This window comes from Oncorhynchus mykiss, chromosome 4 (assembly GCF_057628025.1).
Source record: "Oncorhynchus mykiss isolate SJ-2025 chromosome 4, ASM5762802v1, whole genome shotgun sequence".
NCBI lineage: Eukaryota > Metazoa > Chordata > Actinopteri > Salmoniformes > Salmonidae > Oncorhynchus > Oncorhynchus mykiss.
The window spans coordinates 54,904,154-54,927,195 of NC_143025.1; the positions used below are offsets into that span (position 1 = coordinate 54,904,154).

Genomic DNA, 23,042 nt, shown 5'->3' on the forward strand with positions numbered 1-23,042 from the left:
TGTCTGCTGTGTGGATCGAGCAGTCAACAAGTCGATCAGTCATTTGAAAGAGGAAGAATATTTCAGCGAGACCACTCAAAAGCGAAATCTATTAATGCTAAGATAATTGCCCTTAACAACCGTTCTGTCGTGGTTGTTGGCTTTCGCCGACTGGTCAAGCACCTGTATACATTTGGACCGGCAACAAGGATTTCATACTGAGGAAAGACATATTGCATGCTCATTAATGTGCTGGTTGTCATACCGCTGCTGCCATTTCAATGGGATTTGAGAACATGTTTGAAGCATGAACACTCCTAGCTCCATTCAAACAACTGACTGGAGAAATAAGCTCAACGGCTTTTCAGCAGACGTCATGGCATTGAAACGCCTGCTCAACAAAAATGCCAACACAGACTGTTGGGTTAACTTGGAAAAGGGATTTGGTGGCATTCTCTCTGAGCCTCTACTGTGTCTCCACCATGCTCAATGCTAGGTACAATGACCGCTTCTTCGATGCAGACAAGAAACAGGGTTTACGTGACATGTTAGACACAGCTGGACAAGATGGAAACGGACACAGTGACAGTGCGCACCGAGGAGAGGCAGAGCTGAAAATTCACTGCTTGACATGTATGATGAAATCCTGGTTGACACTGAACAACAAAACAGCACAGTAAGTGAAATAAATAGGTTTTGATTTTTATCTGGTAATGGGGACTTTTTGGGTGTGTGCAAGTAAACTCAGCAAAAAAAGAAACGTCCCTTTTTCAGGACCCTGTCTTTCAAAGATAATTAGTAAAAATCCAAATAACTTCACAAATTATCATTGTAAAAGGTTTAAGTGCGGTTTCCTATGCTTGTTCAATTAATTAACATGCACCTGTGGAACGGTCGTTAATACACTAACAGCTTACAGACAGTAGGCAATTAAGGTCAGTTGTGAAAACTTAGGACACTAAAAGAGGCTTTTCTACTGACTCTGAAAAACACCAAAAGAAAGATGCCCAGGGTCCCTGCTCATCTGCGTGAATGTGCCTTGGGCTTGCTGCAAGGGGGCATGAGGACTGCAGATGTGGCCAGGGCAATAAATTGCAATGTCCGTACTGTGAGATGCCGAAGACAGCACAACCGGGAGACAGGATGGACAGCTGATCGTCCTCGCAGTGGCAGACCACGTGTAACAACACCTGCACAGGATCGGTACATCCGAACATCACACCTGCGGGACAGGTACAGGATGACAACGACGAGTTACACCAGGAACGCACCATCCCTCCAGTGCTCAGACTGTCCGCAATCGGCTGAGAGAGGCTGGACTGGGGGCTTTTAGGCCTGTTGTAAGGCAGGTCCTCACCAGACAACACCGGCAACAACGTCGCCTATAGGCACAAACCCACCATCGCTGGACCAGACAGGACTTGCAAAAAGTACCAATCCAGGCTCTAGCACAACCGGCCGTGATTGGGAGTCCCATAGGGCAAAACACAATTGACCCTGCGTCGTCCAGTATAGTCATGTACTATAGTCATGCCTCTCGCACTGAGATGCCTTAGACCACTTCGCCACTGGTTTTGACCCATATTTACACCTGTTGTGGTTTGAGATATAGATATCTACAGTGCCTTGCGAAAGTATTCGGCCCCCTTGAACTTTGCGACCTTTTGCCACATTTCAGGCTTCAAACATAAAGATATAAAACTGTATTTCTTTGTGAAGAATCAACAACAAGTGGGACACAATCATGAAGTGGAACGATATTTTTTGGATATTTCAAACTTTTTTAACAAATTAAAAACTGAAAAATTGGGCGTGCAAAATTATTCAGCCCCCTTAAGTTAATACTTTGTAGCGCCACCTTTTGCTGCGATTACAGCTGTAAGTCGCTTGGGGTATGTCTCTATCAGTTTTGCACATCGAGAGACTGAAATGTTTTCCCATTCCTCCTTGCAAAACAGCTCGAGCTCAGTGAGGTTGGATGGAGAGCATTTGTGAACAGCAGTTTTCAGTTCTTTCCACAGATTCTCGATTGGATTCAGGTCTGGACTTTGACTTGGCCATTCTAACACCTGGATATGTTTATTTTTGAACCATTCCATTGTAGATTTTGCTTTATGTTTTGGATCATTTTCTTGTTGGAAGACAAATCTCCGTCCCAGTCTCAGGTCTTTTGCAGACTCCATCAGGTTTTCTTCCAGAATGGTCCTGTATTTGGCTCCATCCATCCTCACATCAATTTTAACCATCTTCCCTGTCCCTGCTGAAGAAAAGCAGGCCCAAACCATGATGCTGCCACCACCATGTTTGACAGTGGGGATGGTGTGTTCAGCTGTGTTGCTTTTACGCCAAACATAACGTTTTGCATTGTTGCCAAAAAGTTCAATTTTGGTTTCATCTGACCAGAGCACCTTCTTCCACATGTTTGGTGTGTCTCCCAGGTGGCTTGTGGCAAACTTTAAACAACACTTTTTATGGATATCTTTAAGAAATGGCTTTCTTCTTGCCACTCTTCCATAAAGGCCAGATTTGTGCAATATACGACTGACTGATTGTTGTCCTATGGACAGAGTCTCCCACCTCAGCTGTAGATCTCTGCAGTTCATCCAGAGTGATCATGGGCCTCTTGGCTGCATCTCTGATCAGTCTTCTCCTTGTATGAGCTGAAAGTTTAGAGGGACGGCCAGGTCTTTTGCAGCAGATTTGCAGTGGTCTGATACTCCTTCCATTTCAATATTATCGCTTGCACAGTGCTCCTTGGGATGTTTAAAGCTTGGGAAATCTTTTTGTATCCAAATCCGGCTTTAAACTTCTTCACAACAGTATCTCGGACCTGCCTGGTGTGTTCCTTGTTCTTCATGATGCTCTCTGCGCTTTTAACGGACCTCTGAGACTATCACAGTGCAGGTGCATTTATACGGAGACTTGATTACACACAGGTGGATTGTATTTATCATCATTAGTCATTTAGGTCAACATTGGATCATTCAGAGATCCTCACAGAACCTCTGGAGAGAGTTTGCTGCACTGAAAGTAAAGGGGCTGAATAATTTTGCACGCCCAATTTTTCAGTTTTTGATTTGTTAAAAAAGTTTGAAATATCCAATAAATGTTGTTCCACTTCATGATTGTGTCCCACTTGTTGTTGATTCTTCACAAAAAAATACAGTTTTATATCTTTATGTTTGAAGCCTGAAATGTGGCAAAAGGTCGCAAAGTTCAAGGGGGCCGAATACTTTCGCAAGGCACTGTATATCTCTAGACACTGGTTGGAATAAAATGTCAAATTTGGACTCATCAGACCAAAGGGACAGATTTTTACTGGTCTAATGTTTGTTGCGTGTTTCTTGGCCCAAGCAAGTCTCATCTTGGTGTCCTTAAGTCGTGTTTTTTGCAGCAGGAGCAATTTATCCATGAAGGCCTGATTTCATGCGGTCTCTGAACAGTTGTTGATGTGTCTGTTATTGAACTCTGAAGCATTTATTTGGGCTGCAATTTGAGGCTGGTAACTCTAATGAACTTATCCTCTGTAACAGAGGTAGCTCTTCCTTTCCTGTGGCAGTCCTCATCAGAGCCAGTTTCATCATAGTGCTTGATGGTTTTTGCGACTGCACTTGAGACTTTAAAAGTTCTTAATTGTCCGTGTTGACTGCTGTATACCACCTCTACCTGGTCACGACACAACTGATTGGCTCAATGCATTAAGGAGGAAAGAAATTCCACATGTACTTTTAACAAGGCTCACCTGTTAATTGAAATGCATTCCAGGTGACTACTTTAAAGCATTTTGGTTAACACTTTTTGGGGGGGGTTACTACATGATTCGATGTGTTTCTTTATAGTTTTGATGTCTTTACTATTCTCCAATGAAGAAAATAGTACAAATAAAGAAACCCTTGAATGAGTAGTGTCCAAACTGGTACTGTATGTAAATAAGGTGTTTTTATTTAATTTTCAAACATTTCTAAACCTGTTTTTGCTTTGTTATTGTTGTATGTAGATTGAGGTAACTTTATTTAATACATTTTAGAATAATGCTGTAATGTGGACAAAGTCAAGGGGTCTGAATATTTTCCGACTGCACTGTTCGTTACCTTCAGTCAGAGGGTCCTTGTCCTGCTTCTGCAATCTGCTCCTTCATTCATCAGCAACAGAGCATTGTGGTAGATGCATGTTGGGTGTGTGTCATGTTGAGCAACTAGATGCTGTGCTTGACACATTTTATGAAATTGCTTATTCCAGTTACTAATAAGCACGAACCCATTATGACAATGACTAAACTGTTAAATCCCCTTGTATTGATGAGTTGAAAAATGGTATGGTTGAGAGGGATAAGGTATGGCAAACAAGTACTGCACATTTAAGAAATGTTACTAAGCTAAATAAACTACTATGAAACAAATGATATGAAGAAGGATAGTAAAAAGGCTTTGGAGCACCTTAAATTACATTTTGAGGGGGGAAAGCCAACTTGGCTCCATCAATCATTGAATCCAGGTGGCTCATTTATCACAAAACCCACTGATATTGCCTACTACTTTAAAGACGTTTTCATTGGCACGATAAGCAAACTTAGGGATGACATGCCAGCAACATACTTGGCTGTGGTGTTAGCGTTTATCTGACCAAATTATGAAAGACAATTCTACTTATGAATTGTGTGAAGTGAAAGAGTTGAAAAAATTGTCTTTCAACAATGGCAAGCCACCGGGGTCTGACAATCTGGATGGAAAATTACTGAGGATAATAGCTGAGGATAATAGCAGACGATATTGCCACTCCCATTTGCCACATCTTCAATCTAAGCCTACTAGAAAGTGTGTGCCCTCAGACCTGGAGGGAAGCTAAAGTAATTCCACTACCCAAGAATAGTAAAGCTCCCTTGACTGTCTCATAGTTGACCAATCAGCCTGTTACAAACCCTTAGTAAACCTCTAGAAAGAATTGTGTTTGATTAGATACAATGCTATTTCATAGTAGACAAATTGACGACAGACTTTCCGCACTCATAGGGAAGGACACTCAACAAGCACGGCACTTACACAAATGACTGACTGGCTAAGAGAAATTGATGATAAAATGATTGTGGGGGCTGTCTTGTTAGACTTCAGTGCAGCTTTTGACATCGATCATAGTCTGCTGCTGAAAAAATTTGTGTTATGGCATTACACCACCTACACAGAGGGTGTTCTTTAATGGCAGCATCTCAAACATAATCCAGCTAGAATCAGGAATTCCCCAGGGTAACTGTTTAGGCCCTTTGTAAAAAGCAATCTTTTACTAACGACATGACACTGCCTTGGAGTAAGGCCAGAGTGTCTATGTATGTGGATGACTCAACACTCTACACATTAGCTAATACAGCGACTGAAATGACTGCAACACTTACGAGCTGCAGTTAGTTTCAGAATGTGTAGCAAGCAATAAGTTGGTCCTAAATGTTTCAAAAAGCATTGTGACAAACCATTCACTTAAACCCTAAACGTCAACTACATCTCGTAATGCATGATGTGGAAATTGAGCAAGTTGAGATGACTAAACTGCTTTGAGTAACCCAGGGTTGTAAACTGTCATGGTCAAAACACATTGATACAGTAGTAGCTAAGATGGGGAGAAGTCTGTCCATAATAAAGTGCTGCTCTGCCGCCTTAACACTCAACAAGGCAGGTCCTACAGGCCCTAGTTTCTACCTTAACAACACTCAACAAGGCAGGTCCTACAGGCCCTGGTTTTGTCACACCTGGACTACTGTTCAGTCGTGTGGTCAGGTGCCACGAAGAGGGACTTGGGAAAATTGCAGTTGGCTCAGAACAGGGTAGCATGGATGGCCCTTGGATGTACACAGAGAGCTAATATTAATGGCATGCATGTCAATCTCTCATGGCTCAAAGTGGAAGAGATTTTACTTTTTCATTACTTGTTTTCGTAAGGGGTGTTGACAAGCTAAATACACCCGAGATGTTTGTTTAAACTACTAGCACACAGCTCGGACACCCACACATACCCCACAAGACATGCCACCGGAGGTCCCTTCACAATCCCAAAGTCCAGATCAGACTATGGGAGGCGCACAGTACTACATAGAGCCATAACTACATGGAACTCTATTCCACATCAGGTAACTGAAGTCACAACAGGTCTAACTAAATGTCCTGACAGTATTGACCGGTTATGACCGCAGCGTATTGTGTTTTCACACTGGGTGTCAAGTCGCGTTACCAACTTTTGTTTAAAGTAAATAAGATTAACATTTTTATGCCAGTGCTTCAAAAAATGTATATTTTACTCTGCTCTTCAAGTGCGCACAACCCCCAACCAGGCAGTGTTATAGCTCAAGGTGGGATAGGTGATTTTATATAATTCATAGATTTGACTTTGTGCTTTTAATTTACCAGCTATGAAACAAAATGGCAGAAATACTTAAACAGCTACTGCAGCATTTATTTGACTATAAATATGATCATACTGGACTTTTTTCCACCGCCAATGTGGCTGGTGAAATGGACCTCTTACCAGCCAAAATCTACCTGCAGGTGGCGGTTGTTCATTTTGGGCCCTGAATGATCATGCAGTTTAATCAGCTTCTTGATATGCCACACCTGTCAGGTGAATGGGCTAATGTGGCAAAGGAGAATTTCTCACAGGGATGTAAACAAATTTGTGAAGTAAGCTTTTTGTGTGTATGGAACATTTCTGGGATCTTCCTATTTCAATTCATGAAATATGGGACCTACAACTTTTTTTATATTTTTGTTACATGTTGATTAAGCCAAGACTCTACTTTTTAGTCCTGGCCTGTGCTTAATCTAAGTTCGTGCAGCTGGCCCGTAATGTTTAGGAGAGACATTTATGGTCACAAAGGCATTTTTAAAGCTGCAAGAACGCAATTAGCTACTCAAAATGGCAATCCTGCATACTTGTTTTTATAATTTTGGGGCTGCACACGTCTGCGTACTTTTGCGATGCAACTACACAGGATTGCCATTTTGCATATCTTACTGTAGTTCCTCCTTTGCCTACTGCAAAGGGTATAACTTAGGGCTAAAGCCTAAGGTTGCACTGAAAATGTTACTGTCATTTTTATGTATCCCTGTTCTCCAGCACATCAATGCCAAGAAACAAACCATTGGGAACTCCTGCAAGGCCTGCGGCTACAGGGGCATGCTGGACACGCGACACAAGCTCTGCACGTTCATCCTCAGGAATCCACCAGGTGTGCCAGACCAGGAACAAACAGGGTTTATGCATGCTCTGGGAATGCCTGAGAAAAGCAGGGAATTGTAAAGTATGTGTTCAAATGCAGCTGGACAGAAGCCTTTTATTTCTTTCAGGAAAACTGCTTTGTCAGACATGCATTCCAGCATGGACATTCTGGAAATTCCATTCATTTAATATGCTAGTGTTTTCTTGCAAAGTCAGGAAATGTCAGATAATACTGTACAGGTTTGTTCAGTCTGAGGTTGTTCAATGTGGCCTTTGTTTAAAGAGAACCACAGACACACTATAGCCTTAATTTTAATGCACACGTGAACACAGCCATTCTTTTATGTTGCTAGACACAAGCAACTTATAAAGGCATTCGGTGAGTCACGTTAAGTGGTCTATTAAGGGTGTCAATGTACAGGGTGAATTTATGAGTCATTGTCAAAGATGAGCAGCAGTGAGCATTGGACTATTCTGAAGGCAGCATCTGCTGTGTCATCTGCTCTCCCAGTGGTTTTTAACACTGCCAGAAGTCATTGAAGGCTTCCTGGGCGTATTGAATTTACTACACTAAAAAAACCCTGCTTCTCCTGCTGGGTAAATGCCTGAGAAACACAAGGAATGGAGGAAAGATTGTAAGGATAGCTTCTATTCTGACTGCCGTGATCTCGCTGTCTGCAAACAGAGGACACTGGGTCTGCCAAGAAGAAGGAGAAGAAGAGCAAGAAGAAGGACAAGGAGAACGGCTCCAGTGATGGTGAAGCCGCAAACCACAATGACATAGACGCCCCCGATGCTGTGGTGAGTACAAGCACTTCATCTCCCAGTGCCAGCCAGACCTCGGTCAAATACGTTGTTGTAAACTTCAGGTGCGCTCGATTTAGCTTGACTGGCGTGAAGGTTGCGCTTGACAGACCTTGACCTGGAGACTTGTCTTGCAAGGCCTAGTTGCCTAACCGTTGACATTGTCGTGACTTTACTTTCATTAATCTGATGACTTTATTTAATCCACCATGTTTAATTGTTACCCGATTTTAAATGAATCATGTCACAATAACTCAAATCTAATGGATATGCTCTAGGACCGAGACGACGATGATGAGGACTGGGCAGAGGAGACGACTGAGGAGGCCCAGCAGCGCAGGATGGAGGAGATCAGCACGCACGCTAAGAACCTGACCCTCAGCGAGGACCTGGAGAAGCCCTTGGAGGAGAGGGTCAACCTCTTCTACAACTTTGTCAAGGTCAGACTCCGGGCCCTGTCCAGGAATGACCCTATTTCTGTTTTGCCATAACACACTTGCTTATTGCTCAGTTACGTGTGAAGACTCGAGCCCTGCACAGAAACAACCCGCACCTCCCTAGTTCAGACCCGCTTCATACAGATTCCTTTTACAAAGGTCACAGTGGTTACAGTTGGCTCATTCACCCCCCTCTCCCCTGTAACCATTCCCCAGGTCATTACTGTAAATAAATGTGTTCTCAGTCAACTTACCTGGTAAAATAAGGGGTAAAAAGAAAAGTGGTGACTTTAGGGTTGTCACCTCAATTCTCTAAACTAAAGCCCATTTTGCCTGGGTCCTGTTGCCTTGCTTATTGCTCACGTGCATAAATGAATGAAATGATTCATAGATGTATCTAAATGGGTTTGCTAGACTACACAAGGAAATGAAAAGGCAGTGTGGTATGTAATTACGTTGCTGCTGCCTTTTGAGCAGGTCTCTTCATTTAAAATTACACACTGTCACTATATCTATTCATTACGGCCATTGAAATGCTAGCTATTAAAATCAGATCAAATAACAGGATTAGAAATCCAATTAGAAATCCAATGTTTAAAAACAAAGTCGACGAGTTTTCAAAGAAGTCCGCAAGCTAGGTCCCTGCAATTTCTCATTGAAGATCTAGTTAACTTTTCTGGCCTCTGGACGAAAACCTAATTTATAAGTGTACCATATTACGTATTGGATAAAAAAAAATATATACAACTTTTACATTACCCTGCAGTTGACCAATAAAGTGGGCCGATGGTGAAGTAGACATACTTGGTATTCCTATCACAAAATATATAGATGAGCTCTCCACAATGAATTTCAATAGAGAACTAGTAAAAATGGACTAGATCCTGCAAACATGGAGAGATTAATACCTGTCTCTTTATGGAAAAATGTATCTGATTTTACTCAGTCATCAGTTTACTCATAATGGGTCTGTGGTCAAATGGCCACCCCTCATCACTGTCAAACGCTCCCTAAAACACTTCAGCGAGCAGGCCTTCTTAATCGTCCTGGCCCGGTTATCCTGGAAGGATATTGACCTCATGTCAGTAGATGATGCCTGGCTATTCTTTAAAAGTGCCTTCCTAACCATCTTAAATAAGCATGCCCCATTCAAAAAATGTTGAACCAGGAACAGATATAGCCCTTGGTTCACTCCAGACCTGACTGCCCTTGACCAGCACAAAAACATCCTGTGGCGTTCTGCATTCGCATCGAACAGCCCCCGTGATATGCAACTTTTCAGGGAAGTTGGGAACAAATATACACAGGCAGTTAGGAAAGCTTTTTCAAACAGAAATTTGCATCCTGTAGCACAAATTCAAAGTTCTGGGACACTAAAGTCCATGGAGAATAAGGGAACATCCTCCCAGCTTGCCCACTGCACTGAGGCTAGGAAACATTGTTACCACTGATAAATCCACTATATTTGAGAATTTCAGTAAGCATTTTTCTACGGCTGGCCATGCTTTCCATTTGGCTACCCCTACCCCGATCAACAGCCCTGCTCCCCCCCACAGCAACTCGCCCAAACCTCCCCCACTTCTCCTCCACCCAAATCCAGATAGCCGATGTTCTGAAAGAGCTACAAAATCTGGACCCCTACAAATCAGCCGGGCTAGACAATCTGGGCCCTCTCTTTCTAAAATGATCTGCTGAAATTGTTGCAACCCTTATTACTAGCCTGTTCTACCTCTCGTATCATCTGAGATTCCCATAGATTGGAAAGCTTCCACGGTCATCCCCCTCTTCAAAGGGGGAGACACTCTAGATCCAAGCTGTTACAGACCTATATCTACCCTACCCTGTCTTTTCTAAAGTCTTCAAAAGCCAAGTTAACCTCTCTGGGATATGTGGGACGGTAGCGTCCCAACTGGCCAACATCCAGGTAAAATGCAGAGTGCCAAATTCAAATAAATTACTATAAAGATTTAACTTTCATGAAATCACACATTCAATATACCAAATTAAAGCTACACTTGTTGTTAATCCAGCCAACATGTCAGATTTCAAAATTGCTTTACGGCGAAAGCAGACGATGCTATTATCTGAGGATAGCACCCAAGCAAACAAACACTGACCATCATATTTCAACCCTCCAGGCATGACACAAAACGCAGAAATAAAGATATAATTTATGCCTTACCTGTGACGAGCTTCTTCTGTTGACGCTCCAATATGTCCCATAAACATCACAAATGGTCCTTTTGTTCGATTAATTCCGTCAATATATGTCCATTTATTTGACGTTTTTGAGCCAGAAAAACACCGGGTCCAACTCGCGCAACATGACTACAAAAGTTACCTGTAAGCTTTGTCCAAACATTTCAAACTACTTTTGTTAACTTTTTAGGTATTTTTTTAACGTAAATAATCGCTAAAATTTAAGACTGGATGATCTGTGTTCAATACCGGAGGAAAACCATGTGTAGCATGCTTTCAGATCACGCGCCTCTAACAAACAGTACACTTCCCTCGAGCCTCATTCTGAACATGGCTACTTCTTCATTTCTCAAAGGAAAAACCGCAAACAATTTCTAAAGACTGACATCCAGTGGAAGCGATAGGAACTGCAAGAAAGTCCCTTAGAAATCTGGATTCCCAATGAAATCTCATTGAAAAAAGAAAAAAATATTAATCTGAATGTTTTGTCCTCTGGGTTTCGCCTGCCAAATACATTCTGTTATAGTCACAGGCATGATTCAAACAGTTTTATAAACTTCAGTGTTTTCTATCCAAATCTACTAATAATATGCATATCTTAGCTTCTGGGCGTACAATACCTAGGTGTCTGGTTAGACTGTAAACTCTCCTAACAGACTCGCATTAAGCATCTCCAATCCAAAATTAAATCTAGAATCGGCTTCCTATTTTGCAACAAAGCATCATTCAGTCATGCTGCCAAACACCCTCGTAAAACTGACCATCCTATCGATCCTTGACTTCGGCGATGTCATTTACAAAATAGCCTCCAACACTCTACTCAGCAAATTGGAAGCAGTCTATCACAGTGCCATCCGTTTTGTCACCAGAGCCCCAATCTACCATTCCAGTGTTTCACTTGCTATATTGTATTTACTTTGCCACCATGGCCTTTTTTTTGCCTTTACCTCCCTTATCTCACCTCATTTGCTCACATCGTATATAGACTTGTTTCTACTGTATTATTGACTGTATGTTTGTTTTACTCCATGTGTAACTCTGTTGTATGTGTCGAACTGCTTTGCTTTATCTTGGCCAGGTCGCAGTTGCAAATGAGAACTTGTTCTCAACTAGCCAACCTGGTGAAATAAAAAAAGTACTTATGGCGGTGGCTACTGCCGATTCATTTTTCAAATCATATGGGCAAAAACTTTCGCCCGATCTGGGATGCTAAACCAGGCCATATAAAGCATTCATACACCACTGTAAAAGCTTCACTTATACAAACGTTTTACTTGAACCTGAAATGGTTCTCAAGTAGATAACTTAGAAAAGCTTATTCCTTGTTTTGAAAATGGCCTTTCTGCCATATCACATTTTTGATTAATTGAACATGAAACCTTTTTCAATCAAGCAATGCAGAGCTGGTTAGAACTTCAATTTCATATCCCAGAATTAAAAAAAACTTAATATTTTTTATGGTTGAACTCAAATGGGAGGGCTTAGACCCACCCACTGTGGGGCCAGGCCCAGCCAATCAGAATGAGGTTCATTTGCACACAAATCATATAATGATGGAAAGACTTGTGTTGTCCTGGTTAATGCAGACAGAAAATAACTTCTTAATCATAGCCTCAATTTTGTCTCGCACATTGAATATAGTTGCGGAGAGTCCCTGTAATCTTAGATTCAGGTCATTCAGGCAAGAAAAAACATCACCCAGATAGGCCAGTCGTGTGAGAAACTCGTCATCAAGCAAGCGGTCAGACAAGTGAAAATTACGGTCAGTAAAAAAAACTTTAAACTCGTCTCTCAATTTAAAAAAAAAAATGGGTTAATACCTTTCCCCCTTGATAACAGCGCACTTTTAACCATGTTCGCTGTAGTGTCAAACATCTTTCAAGCTGTCAGGCATTCTCTTGGCAGCAATAGCCTCTCAGTGGAAGTGTACCCAAGTGGCGTCGGGAGCAACTGCTTGCACGCACGTTACCAGTCCACTGTCTCCCTGTCATGGCGTTTGCTCCATCAGTACATATACCGACACATCTTGACCACAAGTCCATTTGATGTCACAAAGTTGTCCAGTACTTTAAAAAATAATCTCTCACGTTGTCCTGGTTTGCAGAAGAGGATGTCTTCCTTAAACGTAACGGACATATACCAGGAGCTTTGCCAGGCCCGCCTCGTCTAACTCATCCAGCTGTAACGCATATAATTCACATCTCCTGCCATGTCACTGATGCGTCGTTTAACAGTGTTGTTTGATGAAGGCATTGTTTGTATAGTTTTTGGGGCCTTTTCCCACAGCACGGTCCCAGCCATATCCGCTGCAGGAGGAAGAATGAAGTCCTCCACAATAGTATGGGGCTTGCCTGTCCTAGCCACTCAGTAGCTCACCATAAGACTCTTCTAGCCCCTTCTTATTAATGGTATTTGTTGCTTTTATACATGTCGTACTACTCGAACAATGTCTTTATTTTCGCTCAAACTCCTGTGGCTTATTTTTCTAATTGTCCTGTTTCCAAATGTCTGCACAAGAGTGTAATGGTTAATGTGATTGGATGTTAATTATTTTACTAGGCTACCTGTATTTGACATTGTGTTATTTCGCTGAACACTAGATGGTTTTATTTTTGGCAGTGAAACAGGGTATTACCCCAAAATGGAGCTGGCAGCGGGAGGAGGTAGGGAACTGGTCTGTCTTCCCAATATAAAGGATCAAAACTTGCGGAGGAACAAAAATGGCATAAATGGGAAAGTATACCAGTTTGTAATTTGAGGACCAGAATGTTGACAGCAGTGCCATACAGATTGCAAAATAGCTGGGAAGAGATTTTTTTTTAAATGTACCAATTCCATGGCACAATTCCATTCCAGGGTGTTATGAATTGATATATAAAATTATGTGAGATTCAAGACTTTGTGGGGAGGGGGGTTCACAGGTTGGTTGAGAGCAGCTCTTGGGGGAACTGTGTAGGGGGGGACTGTGTGGGGAGGTCGCTGGTTCAGGTCCCCGATTTGAGTTAGCGGGAGATATGTTGATGTGCCCTTGGGCGGAGTGCTTGACCCTGGTTGCTCTGGATGAGTGTGTCTGCTAGATGACAATTAAAAAAAAAAATTATATTGTTTTTACGTCTAAAAAAGTATTTGTACAGTACCAGTCAAAAGTTTGGACACCAGCTTTGCACACACTCTGTACTCTCTCAATCAGCTTCACCTGGAATGCTTGAAGAAGTTCCCATATGCTGAGCACTTATTGGCTGCTTTTCCTTCCCTTTGCGGTCCAACTCATCCCAAACCATCTCAATTGGGTTGAGGTAGGGTGATTGTGGAGGCCAGGTCATCTGATGCAGCGCTCTCCTTGGTCAAATAGCCCTTACACAGCCTGGAGGTGTGTTGGGTCAGTGTCCTGTTGAAAAACAAATGATCCCATAAGTCCCATTAAGCCCAAACCAGACGGGGTGGCGTATCGCTGCAGAATGCTGTGGTAGCCAAGTTGGTTAAGTGTGCCTTTGAATTGCAAATAAATCACTTGTCAGTGTTACCAGCAAAGCACCATCACACCACCTCCTCGCTTCATGGTGGGAACCACATGCGGAGATCATCCGTTCACCTACTCTGTGTCTCACAAAGACACGGCGGTTTGGAACCACCAGCTTTCCACCGGTCTAACTTTTTATTTAACCAGGCAAGTCGGTTAAGAACCAATTCTTATTTACAATGACGGCCTACCCCGGCCAAACCCCTAACCCTGACGATGCTAGGCAGGTTGTGATTCAGCCTGGAATTGAACCAGGGTCTGTATGTATTGACACCTCAAGCTTTGAAATGCAGTGCCTTAAGCCTCTGCGCCACTGGGGATCCTACAAAAATGTCAATTGCTCGTGTATCTTGGCCAAGTCTCTTATTAGTGTCCTTTAGTAGTGGTTTCTTTGCAGCAATTTGACCATGAAGGTCTGTTTCACAGTGTCCTCTGAACAGTTGATGTTGAGGTGTGTGTTGAACTCTGAAGCATTTATTTTGGCTGCAATATGAGGCTGGTAAATCTAAAGAACTTATCCTGCGCAGCAGAGGTAACTCTGGGTCTTCCTTTCCTGTGGGGGTCCTCATGTGAGCCAGTTTCATCATAGCACTTGATGGTTTTTGCGACTGCACTTGAAGAAACTTTTTAAAAGTTCTTGAAATGTTCTGCATTGACTGACCTTCATGTCTTAAAGTAATGATTGAGTATTGTTTCCCTTTGCTTGAGCTGTTCTTGCCATAATATGGACTTGGTCTTTTACCAAGTAGGGCTATCTTCTGTAACCCCACCCCTACCTTGTCACAACACAACCGATTGGCTCAAACACATTAAGAAGGAAAGAAATTCCACAAATGAACTTTTAACAAGGCACACCGGTTAATTGAAATGCATTCCAGGTGACTACCTCATGAAGCCGGTTGAGAGAATGTGAAGTGTGTGCAGAGCTGTCAAGGCAAACGGGGGGCTACTTTTGAAGAATGTCTAATATAAAATCTATTTTGATTTGTTTAACACTGTTTTGGTTACTACATGATTCCATATGTGTTATTTCATAGTGTTGATGTCTTCACTATTATTCTACAATGTAGAAAATAGTAAAAATATTGAAAAATCCTGGAATGAGTAGGTATGTCCTAACTTGACTGTTACTGTGTATATATCAGTTGTATAAGGATCAATAAAGAAAATGGGTGAGTGGAAAGCTGCCTCGAGATGTCCTCAACTGTTTGTGAGATGTCTCTGAGTGGCTCACTCTGTCCCTCCACAGCATAAGAAGGAGGACGATGCCGTCGACTCCTCGGACAAAGAGATCCTGGCGGAGGCGGAGCGTCTGGACGTGAAGGACATGGCCCCGCTGATCCTGACTGAGCTGCTGATGGACGAGAACATCCGCGACCAGATCAAGAAGTACAAACGTCACTTCCTCAGAGTGAGTCTCCGACTAGCATGCTAGTAGATACTTAGACTTAGTCATTGCGCTAATGCTAAACTAAATGTGTTTCTTTTCAGCAAACTTAACATGTGTAAATATATGTATGAACATATGATTCATCAACTGAGACATGAACTGAACACGTTCCACAGACATGACTAACAGAAATTGAATAATGTGTCCTTGAACAGGGGGGGGGGGGTCAAAATCAAAAGTAACAGTCAGTATCTGGTGTGGAGATCAGCCGCATTAAGTACTGCAGTGCGTCTCCTCCTCATGGACTGCACCAGATTTGCCAGTTCTTGCTGTGAGATGTTACCCCACTCTTCCACCAAGACACCTGCAAGTCCTTGGACATTTCTGTTGGGAATGGCCCTAGCCCTCACCCTCTGATCCAACAGGTCCCAGACATTTCTGGGGGGGGGGGAATGGCCCTAGCCCGCACTCCTACCAACAGGTCCCAGACGTGCTCAATGGGATTGAGATCCGGGCTCTTCGCCGCCCCAGACCGTGACGGACCCTCCACCTCCAAATTGCTCCCGCTCCAGAGTACAGGCCTCAGTGTAACGCTCATTCCTTCGACGATAAACGTGAATCCGACCATTACCCCTGGTGAGACAAAACCGCGACTCGTCAGTGAAGAGCACTTTTTGCCAATCCTGTCTGGTCCAGTGACGGTGGGTTTGTGCCCATAGGAGACGTTGTTGCCGGTGATGTCTGGTGAGGACCTGCCTTACAACAGGCCTACAAGCACTCAGTCCAGCCTCTCTCAGCCTATAGTGGATAGTTTGAGCACTGATGGAGTGATTGTGCGTTCCTGGTGTAACTCGGGCAGTTGTTGTTGCCATCCTGTACCTGTCCCGCAGGTGTGATGTTCGGATGTACCAATCCTGGGCAGGTGTTGTCTGCCACTACGAGGACGATCAGCTGTCCGTCCTGTCTCACTGTAGCTCTGTCTTAGGCGTCTCACAGTACAGACATTGCAATTTACTGCCCTTGCCACATCTGCAGTCCTCATGCCTCCTTGCAGCATGCCCAAAGCACATTCACGCAGCTGAGCAAGGGACCCTGGGCATCTTTCTTTTGGTGTTTTTCAGTCAGTAGAAAGGCCTCTTTAGTGTCCTACGTTTTCATAACTGTGACCTTAATTGCCTACTGTCTGTAAGCTGTTAGTGTCTTAACGACCGTTCCACAGGTGCATGTTCATTAATTGTTTATGGTTCATTGAACAAGCATGGGAAACAGTGTTTAAACCCTTTACAATGAAGATCTGTGAAGGCTTTTGTATTTTTACGAATTATCTTTGAAAGACACGGTTTATTTTTTTGCCAAGTTTATTTGGTATTTGCGCTCTAAACTTCCTCTATGTTCCTTCATAGTGGACACAGACATTAAAATGGTATCCAAAAGTTCGTCTGACTCTGTAGATTAAGTGCTGCTCAAATCGTTAGGTATACCTTTTTATTACCATGGAAATAATACTGCTTTTCCGCCCGTACCTGTAGCATGGAACACAGGATATTTAATATGCACATTTGATCTCGCATGCACTCAACACTAGAGTTGAGGGAGGTTACTGAACTTGAAGCAGAATTATCCTTTGATAGTTCATGAATAGTGTGACAGGTACTTTTAATACAATTATGTAACGCATACAAAACAAAGATGACCGTTTTGAAATATTTTGCGGGACTAAAATATTTTAATCCTGAAGTTGTTTGTCCGCCTGCTGCGTGAAAAATGCAGACCGCTCCGCAAGCTCTGTCGGGGCTGCAGGTCTTGCAGCTCTCGAGTGTGAGGATCAGGGCTGCTACTCTAGTTGTTAGGGAAAGGGGGGGATACCTAGTCAGTTGTACAACTGATTGCATTCAACTGAAATGTCTTCCGCACCTGTTAATATAATAAATATATGCTATTTGGCAGATGCTTGTATCCAAATCGACTGACAGTCAGGTGTGCATAAAAAAATGTAAAAAATTTAAAATGGGTGGTACTGGGAATCGAACCCACAATCTTGTCATTGCAAGAGCTCTTCCAACTGAGCTTACAAGGACCTCTGTTAACGCAAACTGGGCATTAGGTCAGTGCTGTCACATCAGTTGTTGGGCTTGAGGTCAGTGCCCTGATGCCATTTGATGGACTTCAGCATAATGGTTTGTATAGTTGGTGTTTGAACTGTGAGTTCCATAACGCATAAGACATGAAGCAGTGTCACAACACTAGTTGACAGAGATATGCTTAGTAATCTTAACACTAGCAATTTGTACGGACATACAGTAGGGAGACCAAGTATTTGATACACTGCCGATTTTGCATGTTTTCCTACTTACAAAGCATGTAGAGGTCTGTAATTTCATAGGTAGTACACTTCAACTGTGAGAGACTGAATCTAAAATAAAAATCCAGAAAATCACATTGTATGATTTTTAAGTAATTAATTTACATTTTATTGCATGACATAAGTATTTGATACATCAGAAAAATATAATTTCATATTTGGTACAGAAACCTTTGTTTGCAATTACAGAGATCATACGTTTCCTGTAGTTCTTGACCAGGTTTGCACACACTGCAGCAGGGATTTTGGCCCACTCCTCCATACAGACCTTCTCCAGATCCTTCAGGTTTCGTGGCTGTTGCTGGGAAATATGGACTTTCAGCTCCCTCCAAAGATGTTCTATTGGGTTCAGGTCCAGGACCTTGAGATGCTTCTTACGGAGCCACTCCTTAGTTGCCCTGGCTGTGTGTTTCGGGTTGTTGTCATGCTGGAAGACCCAGCCACGACCCATCTTCAATGCTCTTACTGAGGGAAGGAAGTTGTTGGCTAAGAACTTGCGATACATGGCCCCATCCATCCTCCCCTCTACGGTGCAGTCGTCCTGTCCCCTTTGCAGAAAAGCATCCCCAAAGAATGATGTTTCCACCTCCATGCTTCACGGTTTGGATGGTGTTCTTGGTTGTACTCATCCTTCTTCTTCCTCCAAACACGGCGAGTGGAGTTTAGACCAAAAAGCTATATTTTTGTCTCATCAGACCACATGACCTTCTCCCATTCCTCCTCTGGATCATCCAGATGGTCATTGGCAAACTTCAGACGGGCCTGGACATGCGCTGGCTTGAGCACGGGGACATTGCGTGCGCTGCAGGATTTTAATCCATTACAGCGTAGTGTGTTACTAATGGTTTTCTTTGAGCCTGTGGTCCCAGCTCTCTTCAGGTCATTGACCAGGTCCTGCCGTGTAGTTCTGGGCTGATCCCTCACCTTCCTCATGATCATTGATGCCCACGAGGTGAGATCTTGCATGGAGCCCCAGACCGAGGGTGATTGACCGTCATCTTGAACTTCTTCCAGTTTTTGCCTTCTCACCAAGCTGTTTGCCTATTGTCCTGTAGCCCATCCCAGCCTTGTGCAGGTCTACAATTTTATCCCTGATGCCCTTACACAGCTCTCTGGCCTTGGCCATTGTGTAGTGGTTGGAGTCTGTTTGATTGTGTGGACAGGTGTCTTTTATACAGGTAAGGAGTTCAAACAGGTGCAGTTAATACAGGTAATGAGTGGAGAACAGGAGGGCTTCTTCTTACTGGTTGGTAGGTGATCAAATACTTATGTCATGCAATAAAATGCAAATTAATTACTTAAATCATACAATGTGATTTTCTGGATTTTTGAAGTGTACCTATGATAAAAATTACAGACCTCTACATGCTTTGTAAGTAGGAAACACTGCCGATTTTGCAGGTTATCAAATACTTGTTCTCCCCACTGTAACCTCCACAAAATTGATTGTGGCAATAGAAATGGCTATAATCCTGTTGGGTTTTGCTCAAACTCCACCCGCACCGTCAATTTAAAACATTTCTCTGGTGTCCAGTTTACCCACAACAACAAGAAGGCCCAGAAGTACCTGCTGGGTGGCTTTGAGTGTCTGGTGAAGCTGCACCAGTCCCAGCTTTTGCCCCGCGTGCCCCTTGTCCTCAAAGACCTGTACGACGCCGACCTACTGGAGGAGGACGTCATCCTGGCCTGGGCTGAGAAGGTAAAGGGGATGACTGTCAACAGGGATGGTGGGATGTTTTTTTTCTTCTTTTCAACTCTGTATTTCCCCAGATCAGTGTCCTGAAGGTCACTTATTTTGCAAGATTTTCCAATATATTTTACATATTAAGAGGAGACTCTGTAACCTACACTAGAACCTGTGAAATAACTGTCATTTTTCATCCTACCTCTAACACATCAGTCCTGTGTGTCTTGTCAGGTGTCCAAGAAATACGTGTCCAAGGAGCTGGCCAAAGAGATCCACGCCAAGGCAGCGCCGTTCGTCAAGTGGCTGAAGGAAGCGGAAGAGGAGAGCGAGGGCAGCGGGGCGGACGAGGAGGAAGATGAAGATAATGTGGAGGTAATGACTTATCACTGCCTCTGATTTTACCTATAAACATTCATTCCCGTCACGTGCATATAGACACAGGTTTGGTATTATGGCACTGACCTGAAAATGGCCACTGTCGCAAGGTTTCCTCTTACCATGGACCTATTCAGATCCAGTGCCTTCAGAAACTATTCACACCCCTTGACATATCTATTGTTACAGCCTGAATTTAAAATGGATTACATTTAGATTTTGTCACTGGCCTACTCACAATACCCCATAGTGTCAAAGTGGAACACTGTTTTACATTTTTACAAATGTAATAAAAAAGGAAAAGCTTGACTGTCTCATCAATAAGTATCCAACCCCTTTATGGCAATCCTGAATAAGTTCAGAAGCAAAAGTGTGCTTAACAAGTCACAAGTTGCATGGACTTGCAATAATGGTATAGGGGACGGTTGCGTCCCACTTGGGCAACAAAAAAAAAATATATAGATCTATCTATCTTTAAATCACACATGTAAGATACTCAATTAAATCTACACTCGTTGTGAATCCAGCCAACATGTCCGATTTTTAAAAGGCTTTTTGGCGAAAGCATAAGAAGCTATTATCTGATGATAGCACAACAGTAAACAAAGTAGCATATTTCAACCCTGCAGGCGCTACACAACGCAGAAATCAAATATAAAACATGCATTACCTTTGACGAGCTTCTTTTGTTGGCACTCCAATATGTCCCATAAACATCACAATTGGTCCTTTTGTTCGATTAATTCCGTCCATATATATCCAAATGTCAATTTATAAAGTGCGTTTGATCCAGAAAAAAACAGCTTCCAAAAAATGCAACGTCACCACAAAATATTTCAAAAGTTGCCTATAAACTTTGCCAAAATATTTCAAACTACTTTTGTAATACAACTAGGTATTTTTAAACGTTAATAGTCGATCAAATTGTAGAATGGTTTATCTGTGTTCAATACAGGAAGACAACAAACCATGCTATTTTTCACGTCTTGCGCACTCTCAACAGTGTTACCCAGTTCCTAGATGGCCTACTTCTTCATTGCACAAATGAATAAGCTCAACCAATTTCCAAAGACTGGTGACATCCAGTGGAAGCGGTAGGAACTGAAAACGAACTCCTAATTAATCTAGTGTTCCAATGAGAACTCACTGAACAGACAGAGACCTCAAAAAAAATAATTCTGAACGGTTAGTTCTTGGGGTTTTGCCTGCTACATCAGTTCAGTTATACTCACAGACATGATTCAAACAGTTTTAGAAACGTTAGTGTTTTTTCTATCCAAGTATATGAATAATATGCATATTTTATATTCTTGGCATGAGTAGCAGGAAGTTGAAATTGGGCATGCTTTTTATCCAAAAGTGAAAATGCTGCCCCCTATCCCAAAGAGGTTAAATTAACATGATTTTTGAATGACTACCACATCTCTGTACCCCACACAATTATACGGTCCTTCAGTCGAGCAGTGAATTTCTAACACAGATTCAACCACAAAGACCAGGGAGGTTTTCCAATGTCTCACAAAGGAGGGCACCTATTGGTAGATGGGTGAACATTTTTAAAAAGCAGACATTGAATATCCCTTTGAGCATGGTGAAGTTAATTACACTTTGGATGGTGTATCAATACACCCAGTTACTACAAAGATACAGGCGTCCTTCCTAACTCAGTTGCCGGAGAGGAAGGAAACCGCTCAGGGATTTCAAAGTGAGGCCAATGGTGACTTTACAACAGATACAGAGTTTAATGGCTGTGATGGGAGAACTGAGGCTGGATCAACATTGACAGTGAAAAGGTTGCCTGTACAGAATTATTTTTTTAAAGCAAACATTCATTCTGTTGTCGGCAAAGCAATAACACCGTATTCAGCTCAAAAAGTTTATGTTTGGGTCACATCCAATACAACACACTACTGAGTACCACTCCATATTTTCAAGCATAGTGGTGACTGTGTAATGTTTTGGAAATGGGAAATCCTAGAGGAAAACCTGGTTCAGTCTGCTTTACACCAGACACTGGGAGATTAATTCACCTTTCAGCAGGACAATAACCTAAAACACAAGACCAAATCTACACTGGAGTTGGTTACCAAGAAGACCGTGAATGTTCCTGAGTGGTTGAGTTAAAGGTTGGACTTAAATCTTGGTGAAAATCTATGGGAAGACTTGAAAATGGCTGTCTTGCAGTGATCAACAACCAATTTGACCGACCTTGAAGAATTTTGAAAAGTAAAATGGTTAAATGTTGCACAATCCAGGTGTGGAAAGCTCTGAGACTTACCCAGAAAAACTCACAGCTGTAGTCGCTGCCAAAGGTGCTTCAACAAAGTATTGACTCGAGTGTACAGAATACTTATGCATCCTACTGAAGTGCCTGGTGAGAAATGAGTGGCACCCGCAGTGTCTTTAATTTCACCCTCTTCTTTCCTCCCAGGTGGTCTACTCAGCCTCTGTCCGCGAGCTGAAAGTGGAGACTGTGAAACCAGAGAAGCCTGCAGAGGAAGAGGACGACTTTGACATCGACGCCATCTAAAAACAAAACTTAACAATCCTCCACCGACATGTTTTGCAAGCACTCTGGCGATTTATGATGAAAATAATAACAGCATGCCTTTGGTCCTGGTCGACCCTCACCCCGCCTGCTGCTTTGGCTACCATCCAGCTTTGCGAGATGAATCTATTTACTTTGCGCTAGATGAAGTGATGAGATGTTGTGTTTGTATATGGATGAAGAGTTGTTATTTTTTGGTTGATACTAGAGACTAAATACAAATGCTGCATTTGTTTTCTCCCTGAAATATTTTCCTCTCCAATCATTAAATAATGTTTGCCTTATTTAATTGTGTTGTTTCTATATTAAAACAGTTTCAGGTGTTTTCATGGTTAATAATGTTTCCAAGAACTCCCAAGGCAGATCCGATACTAGCGTACTGAATACAGGGACGAAACGGAAGCTGACAATGAATTGGACTGGTGTGGTTTACTCTTCAATGACTGTAGGTATTACACCAATATGATTGTTGTTCATAGTGGAGTAAAATGGATACTATTTCCGCCTACAGATGGTAATGTTATGATCTCTACTAAAGTTG

General features: G+C 42.5%; 1 protein-coding gene across 6 annotated transcripts in view; it reads left to right on the forward strand.

Annotated features, from left to right (window-relative positions):
• LOC110521987 (eukaryotic translation initiation factor 5) overlaps window positions 1-22,785 on the forward strand; it is a 28,436-nt gene extending 5,651 nt beyond the window's left edge. For all 6 annotated transcript variants that reach the window (XM_090232301.1, XM_021600015.3, XM_021600014.3 and 3 more), the window contains 7 exons: window positions 7,078-7,189; window positions 7,865-7,980; window positions 8,262-8,423; window positions 15,389-15,550; window positions 19,426-19,590; window positions 19,810-19,950; window positions 22,385-22,785. In XM_090232301.1, coding sequence (XP_090088427.1) covers window positions 7,078-7,189; window positions 7,865-7,980; window positions 8,262-8,423; window positions 15,389-15,550; window positions 19,426-19,590; window positions 19,810-19,950; window positions 22,385-22,483 — 957 coding nt within the window. In that variant the 3' untranslated portion in view covers window positions 22,484-22,785. The remainder of the gene's footprint in view (window positions 1-7,077; window positions 7,190-7,864; window positions 7,981-8,261; window positions 8,424-15,388; window positions 15,551-19,425; window positions 19,591-19,809; window positions 19,951-22,384) is intronic.
• Window positions 22,786-23,042: the final 257 nt, after the last annotated feature.